This window comes from Ornithodoros turicata, chromosome 9 (genome assembly GCF_037126465.1).
Source record: "Ornithodoros turicata isolate Travis chromosome 9, ASM3712646v1, whole genome shotgun sequence".
In the NCBI taxonomy this organism is placed as follows: domain Eukaryota; kingdom Metazoa; phylum Arthropoda; class Arachnida; order Ixodida; family Argasidae; genus Ornithodoros; species Ornithodoros turicata.
This window is the reverse complement of record NC_088209.1, coordinates 27828043-27838980: the sequence shown is the minus strand read 5'-3', so window position 1 is coordinate 27838980 and position 10938 is coordinate 27828043. Positions and strand designations below refer to the sequence as shown.

At 44.6% G+C, this 10938-nt stretch overlaps 1 protein-coding gene across 3 annotated transcripts in view; it reads right to left on the bottom strand.

Moving 5' to 3' along the window:
• The window catches only part of LOC135368500 (uncharacterized), a 34166-nt gene continuing 23228 nt past the window's right edge, over window positions 1-10938 (bottom strand). For 2 of the 3 annotated variants that reach the window (XM_064601832.1, XM_064601831.1), the window contains exons 3-7: window positions 10433-10715; window positions 4686-4838; window positions 4143-4339; window positions 2921-2995; window positions 1-951 (exon numbers count right to left, since the gene is read on the bottom strand). In XM_064601832.1, coding sequence (XP_064457902.1) covers window positions 645-951; window positions 2921-2995; window positions 4143-4339; window positions 4686-4838; window positions 10433-10715 — 1015 coding nt within the window. In that variant the 3' untranslated portion in view covers window positions 1-644. The remainder of the gene's footprint in view (window positions 952-2920; window positions 2996-4142; window positions 4340-4685; window positions 4839-10432; window positions 10716-10938) is intronic. The other variant, XM_064601833.1, reaches the window with a different exon arrangement.

Below are 10938 nucleotides of genomic sequence, written 5' to 3'. Positions count from 1 at the left end.
TTTGAACTTTTCAAATTGAAATTTATTGCAATAACTTACTGTACAGCAAGAGAAGCAGCAGAAAACACTCCATCATATGTCGATTTCGTAAAATGTCACAAATCCTGAAATCTTTCATAGCATATGAAAGAATCACGCTTTGAAGCTTTGATAAGGCTTGCCAAGCTGGCGAGTGATAACATAGCCTAAGTTAACTAGGTACCGTGCTTTATTGACGTCTTCAAAAGCATCATGAACAGTACTAACATCAAGAAAGCGATAGAGAAACGTGGAACCATGCCTTACAGCAATGCACACTCACACCATAGAAAGAAGTAGTAGCCAGAATATTTGGCTTTATGAAAAAACGATACTCCCAACAAAAGAACTGTTTGCGTGGTGTGCTGACCATGGAAATAATTTTAATGCACTCGACCCTACATGGTTGCACTACTGAAAACTTCAGCTGCATGCTCAGTCTTGTGGCTCGACTATAATTTTAATAATAAATGTTTGAAATGACTTCATGTTCACACACCAGATGAAAGCCTAACAAAACCGGACAGCAGCGATTGCAGCACTGAAATGACAAGCAAATATCGTAGTAACCTAATGCAGTGAACCTTTTATTTTCCCTTCAGTTCAGTTCAGTTCAGTTCAGTACCCTATAACAGCTTTGGTGTCATTACAGTCGTCATGATTGTCTTGAAGCTGTTGGATTGATGAATCTTGTGTCTTGGCATACCAAAGGTGTTCACGACGTGTCCGTCGGATTGAACCTCATAAAGCTGGTTTTGAACTGGCCTCTGCTCTTGGAGGTCCTCCTTCCTGATATCTCTCCACTCTTCATTGTGGATCATCTGATATGTGGGTGACAGGGTTATGTCTGCAACGGATGCCATCTTGGAGCCCGGCTTGATAGTCGCAGCTCCACCTCTGGGTGAGTGGGCCTGAGGCGTTGTGCTCCCGGATCTAACGTTTTTGTCCCAGAAAAGAGAAGTCGATGAAAATACTTCATGTCGGGTTAGATGAGCTTTGGTTTACAACACGTGGTCTGGGGGAAAACAGTCTAGCTACAGTGCAGCATCATGCGAACAAGTGCATGCTGGGATGATAACAGACAATCACGAATGCTATTATAATTCTGTTGTCAAGAGCCTGGGAAATTGATCCTGAAGAACGGGATGGTGTAACAGGTGCTCTCAAGGTGAACAGAGCTGATCACTTCCACTTCGATATTAACAGCAATGCAAGCCTAAGCAAAGTTGATTTTATTCTGGTTTCTGAGATTGACAGACAACATGTAAGTGTAGCTATGAAATTAAGTTCATGCATGAATTCCAACACTAAATCTGAACATTGTGATAGTGCTTTGTTGCTTGAAACAGCAGTTTCTAAACTGCATGTGGTCTTTACATACAGGTGGTGTTTGCAAGGTGGTTAAGAAGTTTACAGAAACTACAATAATAATATAATAAAATAGAGCCTACTAGTACAAATTGTAAACTGAGAAGCTGTTATGTTGTCGACGTTATGTCGACGTACATAACGTCGACGTTGTAAGACGTTATGTAGTTTATGAGCATCGTTGCAACACCGCATAACAATTGATACGAGAGCCACCCGTCCACTGAACAGAAGGTTGAGCATAAGACAGCCTTTTGGGAGAACTTGTACTTCTTTTTCTCTCGCTTCGGGTTTCAGGAACTAGAATTACGTACGTGTAGAGTTCATTAGGACATGAATCAAACGAATTCCTGAACCGCTGAGCCAATGTCATGCTTGCGCAAGTTTTTTATAACAATTATATTGTATGGGAATAGTACAGTTTGACCAGGTGGGCGGTACCGTTCCGAAAATAAATGGTGATGAAATGTGAGGAGCCCGTGGTGCAATCCTGTTAGTTCGAACTCGAAGGAGACCGAAAATTTGTTCGAATAAAGCGGAATTCGAACTAAAGTGAGCCGCTCCAAATGAGTGCTTGATGCGTTGGCTGCGCCTACAAGCTGCATCGTGGCTCGCTAGGCCTAGCCGCACGTTCGCGGTCACGCGATGCCGCGGTAATATAAAAGGCCAATCCATTCCAAAATATTGATTTACAGGCTAGCATCACACATCTCAGAGTAGAAAATAATGTGTTATACGCGCTTGTAACCGTTTCTTCAGCCGTGACTCAACATCATCTGCGAGAAGAGCACAACCCAAACCCGAAGCCGAACCCGTATATCGCCAACCCATTTCGAGAAAATATTGGCTGTCATGCATGGCTTTTTGTTGGCTGTGTTGTCAACAGGAAGGGTATTGATCCCCTTAAAACAGCCAAGTTTCTTGCTTTGCCGACCACGAGTAAACAGTATGGTTCCGCGCGCGCGTTCGCGAACTCCATCGCGGTGATTCGTTCTTTGTTCCTCTTTCCTCTGTCACTTATACCTTATAAGGGATTAATTATAAGTAAACATAACACTGAACAAATAAACGTGTCCCTGACACGCAGGGCCGGCGATGGGGGCCCTTAAGCCCCGCGCTTGCATAGGCCCCGCGCACGAAGCCCTCAACCAGGGATTCCTTTAAAAATAGCGACTTACTATAAAACTTAACTTTAAAGACTTTAAATATAGCGAATTACTAAAAAACAGCGCGCGGCCGGACGCTTCCGTTCCGATGCGCAATCGGGAGCGGCCGGGCAATCTCGTTCGAATAAACCGTTGTGCACGTTAATGTGTTCGAATCACAGGGCGTTTTCCCCCCATTTAAACACACATGACTGTGACGGGGCCTGAACACCAGTTCGAATTATCCGGGTGTTCGAATTAAGAGATTTCGAATTAACGGAATTGCACTACTAGATCACAATGTAACGTATGCCAGTGGGTAAGTCAAACACAAACGGCAACAAGTATTAAATCAAATCAGCCTGCGATGCGAAGCGTGTAGTACAGACCTGATTTCAGAGGCTGCACCTAATATAATGTCCTTCAGGACTGTGGCTAGGTTAGTCGGTGTAGAGCTATCTCCCCTGTGGGAAACAGGAGTTTTCAGACAACGCATGGTGCCCGTGTGCATTAACGGAGCACTAATCAATGCGAAGCTTGAGTGCAGGAGCGCTGCCACCCTAAAGTACGCAACCAATATCTGTAGTTTGTCTTTCTCCGGTTGTGCTTTAAATACATTCTACTTCGTTTAGAGATGGGACGAATCCGGAATTTTCCGAATCTGAATCCGAATCTGAATCCAAGGTAGGTTAAGCAAATCTAGAATCTCTAGAGAAAAAAAAAGAAAGCTGAAAGAGCCAGGGAAAGAAAGAAAGAAAAAAAAAAAACGCTTCTACTAAAAAGTGTTTTGAAGCAGAATTTGATATATTTGTACATAATGAAAAACAAATAATCATTCACATTCAGGAGAAAACATAACCATATACTTCTTCTAAAATGCAATTTATTTAACATGTTGTTCAGCGACTACAAGAAATACATAATCCCTCGAGTCTCAATTATGTCCATAAAACTAAGAAACAATCAAAAGCAAAACCATGTTACTTTTAAACTTGTAATGTTCCTGCCCGAACCCTCTAGTCCAGAGCTATGTAAACAAACAAACAAGAAAACACAGCTTAAAGTTTTAAATTAATGCAGAGTTTTGTTCAAAAATACCAGCATTCTCACCCACTCAGGGTGTAGCCTACTACGTATTTTTTTAAAATTATATATGACACCCGATGTGCTGAAGAGTCCTCCTGACATTACTGTCAGATGGGGGTATGATCAGGGACTTTTTAGGCCAATCAGGCTTTCGGCGGACTCCGGAGGCGCCAATTTCAAAAAGAAACAAACAAACGTGGTTGGTGGATTCGGAAGATTCGATTCGCCGTTTTGGGCATTGGAATTCGGATTCCCGAATCTGGAATCGCTGCTTAGGATTCACGGATTCGGTTAGCCCATCCCTAGTCTCATTACGTCAAAGGAAAAAAAAAAAAAATAATTCAATCATAATCTTGTGCACTTGAGCAGAGTTGCCATGAATTAGATGCACACTGAGTTATTTCAAAACAAGTTATTGCGACCTTGACGTCAACGTGCGGGCCAAGCAGTATTAGAGAAAACACGTAGGTACGTACACTACCTATTATACACCAGGTTAGGTGCATGCTCTGTCAGAGCACTTACGGCTGCAGGTTCTGAGGGTTGAGCTGGGCCCCTGTCTGAGCGCTGATGGTCTCCGCGAGCGATTGGTTGGAGTACAAGTTCAGGGGTGTGTTGTACTGGCGGTTAACATACTTTGGCCCGGATTCACCCGCAGGCGCAACAACGGGCGCCACATTCACGTGTGGGCCTCCACCCGTGTTCACTGATTCTTGAACTCTCTGGAATGGAAGAAACATTCATCATGTTCTGCATTAATGCGTGTAATCTGCGTAAAATGTTCATGTGTTGGAGGGTAAGTCTGTGTTTTTTGTGTTGATGCTACTGTTTTATGTTACGTTTATTTACGCTTGTTTTTTTTTTTTTTTATTGCTTTGTGCTTTTCCCAACTACTAACAATCACAGCCTCACTATGGGTGGACAATAAATCTAACAGCAACAGAAATATCTGCTTGCAGTAAGTTCACGTGGGTGACAATCTCCTAACACTTTTTTTCGTAATCTTAGATGGTGTTGTGCCCCATTCAGTAAGGTTGATGCCTGTCCGAGGGGGGCAAATTGGCATACCCTAGCAATTTCCTGGGGGTTGCTCACACCTCCTTCGACAGGCATCTTCATGGTTGTGAAGTATGGCTCCTTGACGTGCCTTAGGTAGGATCCAATGAGAACATCCCTTCGAGGTTTCGCGGTTGGCGTGATCAGCGGGGTGGTGCGGTAGGTCTGAAAGGCAGAAACACGCGCATATTATTGATGCGCTCAAGCAGGTTGACATTAGTGAAACTAGCATGAAACGGTCTTGCTTTATTCACAATGGACGCTTATGAAGTACAGCGAATCCTGTTTATAACGAACTTGACGGTCGCGTGGAAACTGTTCGTTATATCCTGAAATTCGTTACAAGTGGAGTCATGAGTACATTGAGTTTTATATTGACGGTCGTTTGCGATGTGTTCGTTATAACCGGAAATTCGTTATAAGTGGGGTTGTTATAGCCTCACTGTAGATTCACTGTACTCCCTGCGTGCCAATCGCGCATTATTTCTTATACTTTTTTACATTTAAGCAGATAGTTAGATCATCGGTGGGCCTATGAGGCACCACGCTGATGATATTTTGTCTTCTGTGTTAGCGCCGCGAAGCAACTGCGGCTATGAGAGGCGTACAGATGCGGACTGATGGAGCGAGGGCAGCAGGAAGGACAGTGGGGGACAGGGGGCTAGTATGCATCCTGGGTCGACTTCAGGGGAAACTGTGCCGACATTCGTCTGGAGAGTCTTCAGAAAACCAGCACAGACGGTGGTATAGGATTCGAACCCACCACCTCCCAGTCTTCAGCACTATCTTGGCTACCATGCCGCTGGTACACTGATGATCTAGATGTTTGGTCTCGATAATTATTGGCTTGCAAGAGATGTATGTCATTCTACTGCAGAGCCAATTAAAATATTTTCTTATGTGTAGGGAAGGAGGTGCATGTTGGGGGGGGGGGGGATATACTTGGTAACTGTCATACAGGGTGCTTTTTGAATTCGATAGAGATCATGTTAGTAAAAAGAGCTATGAGAACAGCACAGGTGCCGGTCTTGGAGGTCGATTGGACACTCCAAGAAAGAAAAAAAAAGGAGCAGTTTTAGTCCTTTTGGGGACTAAATGCATGGGACCAAATGAATGTCATAGAGTGGGTACTGCATTTCACGCTCTGTTCTAACAGTCCCAGGTACAATAAATGAATAAATTAATAAATCATGTGCATGAATGAAAATATTTTGTATTAAACCGTAAACCGTGATATAGAATTCTGCGGCATGCATAGGGCACAGTTTGTCAAGAAAGAACCGCTAACTACTACTTACTCTGTGCGGGTGAAAAATTGCAAAATTAGTTAAGTTATACAGGCAATTATTTCATCAAATTCACGAAGAGCACATATTTATGTAGACCGTTGCATTCAGGAGACCATTCGCGAAGTTCAGTGACTATTTGCAGTCCTGGGGAGTAAATTTCGGGGTTAGGAGACTAAAATGGGGAGTAATTGCAGTTTTGGGGACTAGAAGCTGCCATTACTCCCCATTTTCCTCCTTTTTCTTGGAGTGTACTGCGTTCTATCGGAGAGAGTATGTAACTATACTAAGATGACTAATTACCTAAAATTCGTTAATCAACCTTTTGATTGGAGGTTTTTGGGGAAATGCGAGATAGCAGAATTTGCGTGAGTTATTATTCAAATCCACCCTAAAAAAAGGTCAAACGGAAACGAGCAACTACGTTGAAATCATAATCACAGAAAAATGAAGCGGAACCGGAACAGAAACCGAAACCGAAGCCGAAGCCACGCGTATCAGGAGCGCAGGAAAAGACGCGACATTTGCTTCCGTGAGCTCATCTGGCCCGCAAAGCGATTTTCAGGCCTTTTTTTTTTTAATGTAGGGTGGTTTTGAATAATGCCTGCATGGCTGCAGTTCTACTATCAATATTTCCCCGAGACCTTCCAATTAAGAGGTTAATTTACTGAAGCGATCTCGCATATAGTTACATTCTCTAGCCGACAGAATGTTCGCCTGGAATCAGCCGCCGACAGAATCGACCTGCAGAACCGGCATCTGTGCTTCTTTATAGCTTTTACAGCGGTAGCTGTTAACGGGAAGGTATCGGGAAATCGCTGTGGTTGTATCACAAAACCCTCCGCTTTTTCTAAATAGATATATATCCCCCCTCCGCTTCTTATCTCTTCTTCATCTGTCTGTTGACTGTCGGTCTCGGTGATGCAAAACAACTTGAAATAATCTAAAGCTAATAAAAGCAGTTTTAACATACTCAGAAATGGGTACGTTGTCCCGGAAAGTGTCCCGATTTTTCAACGTTTCCTGTCCCAATTTTAGCACTATTTTTGTCCCGCTAATCCCAGCTCTACACATCACCACTCGCTTCACAGATCACAAGGCAGTACTCGTCGCTCTAAAGTAGTAAAAAAAAAATCACAATAAAAGTGTCAAGATCCACACACAACAGCTTCGCTGAAATTCGCGTTACACATTCGTAACCGTCCTGTATCTTGTTTTTTTTTTATTATTAAAAATGTGCAAGGAATAAAATGATGCACTGTATAATGTAGCAGACATGTTGCTCATACCTAAAGCTTTCATGCATTTCAGTGCTGTTAAATGTTTCGCTGCCCCAAGATAGTGGATGGTAAACTCTATGAGTGCACGAAATAGATGTGCACCATAAAAACATATGTGCCTTTGCTTGGAAGCTGCAGCAATTGTTAAAATTCATAACCCTTCCTTAAGGTGTCAATCATGAAACCTCGAAGCGTATAATTTTTAAGGCAACCAGATGCTAGACGTAACAACATTTTTGTCAGTGCTGCTGCTGTGTTCAACCATGCAGGGCTGCTGACTGACTGGTGCGCATCAGCACCTGTAACTAGCTGAGCTGTCGAATTCCTGAGCAGTCAACTAAAAGAGTGGAGTGGTAATCACTGGAAGCACCAAGGCTTCCTGACGGCAAGCCTCTGGCAGGGTTCCAGTCCTTGAAAAATCTTTGCCAATCTATCTTTAGCCCTTGGCATGCCATGGTTTTGCGGAGAACAGCAAAACCTAGCCAGAACACTGCACAAAGGAAAATACGGTATCCTAGTGTTATGACCAAGTGCTATCAGCATCCTCTGGGAGCGTTGGGAGCCCAAGTCTGTGTTGGGAGATTCTGTTGTGGCTCAACGAGCTGGGTGGAATGTTCCTTCTTGTAAAACCGCGAAGTCGAAGTAAACGGTCCCCACTTCCCTGTGATTAGTCTCGAAAAGTACACTTGGAACATTCTCAACTATAGGGAAACTTTGCGAGGTCCATTTGAATGTTGTGACATAGTGTGGTTACGTCTACATACCATGATGCCAGTCATAGTTACTGTCATTACTAGAGATGGGACGAATCCAGAATTTCCCGAATCCGAATCCGATTCCAAGGAAGGTTCTGCGAATCCTCGAATCTGATGAATCTCGAATCTTTCGAATCCTTTCTTTAAAAAAAGTTCAAAGAGCAGGCGCAAAAAACAAGAATTGAAAAGTGTTCTGAAGCAGAATTTGATATATTAGTTTAATGAAAAACAAATTAAATAATAATTCACTTTCAGGAGAAAACGCACCCATATCCTACTTCTTTAAAAAAAATGTAATATATTTAACGTGTTGGTCATCGGCTACAGGAAATACATAAACTCTCGTGCCTGAATTCTTGCCATAGAACTAAGAAACAATCAAAAGCCAAAAAAACCAAAAGCAAACTTGTAATGTCGGAGCTTTATGCTGTGGTTCCGGCGCGCCCCGGATCAGGCTAATCAGGCATTCTGCGGACTCCGGAAGCGCCAGTTTTAAAAAGAAACAAACGAACGTGGTTGGTGGATTCGAAAAATTCTATTCGCCATTTTGGGCACTGGGGTTCGGATCGGGCCAATGAGGAATTCGCAAGACTCCGGAAGCGCCAGTTTTAAAAAGAAACAAACGAACGTGGTTGGTGGATTCGAAAGATTTTTTTTTAAATTCTGTGTTAGCGCCGCGAAGCATCTGTGGCTATGAGCGGCGTACAGATGTGGACAGATGGAGAGATGACAGCAGGAAAGAGTGGGGGACAGGGGGGGGGGGGGGGGTTAGTATGCGTCCTGTGCAGACTTCAGCGGGAACTGCGCCGACATTCGTCTGGAAAGTTTTCGCAAAACCCAGGGAAAACCTCAGACAGCACAGCCGGTGGTAGGATTCGAACCCACCACCTCCCAGTCTTCAGCACGACCTCGGCTAACATCAACGAGCGGGAGGCCTTAATCCGCTCGGCCATGTCGCTGGTCCGAAAGATTCAATTAGCCATACTGGGATTCGGATGAGGTCAATGAGGCTTTCAGCAGACCCAAGAGGCGCCAGTTTTAAAAAGAAACAGACGAACGTGTTTGGTGGATTCGAAAGATTCGATTCGATTCGACCTACGTCTTCAATTCCGAGGTTCTGCCGCACTAGTGACGTCAGCAAATCACGTGCGCCATGGCAACAGAACCTAGAATGAGAAAGCCTGCGCATTGCCTCCTCTCCCTCTTTCGATTAAGAGTCAGAATTCGTCTGCTACTGCGATTCACCGTTCTGCGAATTCAAGAACCCGCAAATGATTACAGCTCACCTGGAACCTGGAGATCTAAATATTTAGGCAAAATGTGCAAGACGCTTTCCAGAAAATCAGTTTTGAGAAAGATTGAGACCGTTTTGCGCTTTATTTCCAAGTTTTTCCATTTAGTACGCGGGAACGTTCAATCACAACTCGCAGACGACGGTGGTTCTTCTCCATGGCCACGACCGGCTGAAAGCACGTTCGTGATTGGCTACGGCCGTTGAAAACACGATCGTGATTGGCTGACTCTTAATTGTTACGTCATGTCGACGAGCGCGCAGGCTTTCTGTATCTAGGTGGTGTTGGCCATAGTCGTGACCTCATGCGCAGAAAGGTTGTCCACAGAAGGTTCAGCAGTGAAAATGTGCAGCCGCCGTCAAACTTAACCGCAACCCGCGAACGTGTGGCCTGCTCTGAGCCTGCGCAGACGCCAGGGCCGCGGGGCTTTGGAGGCAGGGCTTGAGACCAGCCGTTGTCGTGAGACGGTGTATGTCTCAACCTAGTCTCGGACCTTGAACGCAGTTTCCAACCTAGGCGCTAACACCCCGCGGCGCTGGCGTCCGCTCAGCTCAGCTCACTCGCAGGCAGGTTACCGTTAGGTCTTACGAAGGCTGTGCACTCGCCTATAACAGGGATAGTCGAGGGCACCAATAATTAGGTGAACTTGTACAGCTCCCATCAACCTTAATAATAACACTGGAAAAAAAATTTGGTCTCATTTCCGAGCGCGATAACAGCCGCCCTGGGGGAACTGGGGAATGTTACGTGAACAAAATCCTCGCGTTAAACTAACACAATAATTTTGTTCAATTAAGATTTCCTCATTGGCCCAAGGGTTGCTGTAATCGGCTCGGGAACCAGACCGTATTTTTTTCCCAATGTTATTATTAATTAAGGTTGACGGGGGCTGTACATGTTGGTCAAAAACATATGTTGTTTGCTACATGGGATGGTAAAGTGCGTGTGTGTCGAGATTTTGGGAGCACAAAATGAATCAAACATTAACCTCCCCGTCGCAACCATAGCTGTCTGACAACGTATGCCCTGATCAGCTTTTACACGAGAGCCCTGTGCAATGAATCGAGGTGCTCGTCGTCCAATAGACGTTTTCTGGATTACTTCACCGTCATATGACGTAACATATATGTAACATGGCTGCATTACCTGGCTGGTGATCTTGGCTTGTTCCTTGATAGAGTCGATCTTGTTTTCGACCAGAGGTTCCGGAACGAGGAATCCCTGTCGTAGTTCGTACGAGTATTGACCGTCCTGCATGGGCATCTGGGTCGGGACAGATACATTTTGAGTGGTGATGGTGACGCCCGGGCTCATGGGCGAGTGGTAACTGGGTGGACCCGGGGGCCGGAAGGCCGGCGGGGAGATGGTCAACGGGTGCGCCGTGCTGCTTGCTGTTGGGGTAGTCGCGGGAGAATAAGGTCCTGCACCGCTACATTAAAGGAAACACCGAAGCAAAAATGTAACGTAACAAGCATATCTGAGAGTCTTTACTTCCCAGTTAGTGTCATTTTTCACAACTCAGAGGGCATGCGCTTATGTTATTTTCTTGAGTCAGAAAGTTACCAGCTGCTGCAACTCCAATTCCCTGTGGTAAAGGCAAGTGAACTAAACAACACACGGAGTCTTGTTGACAAAGCCATAGATTGAGAAGT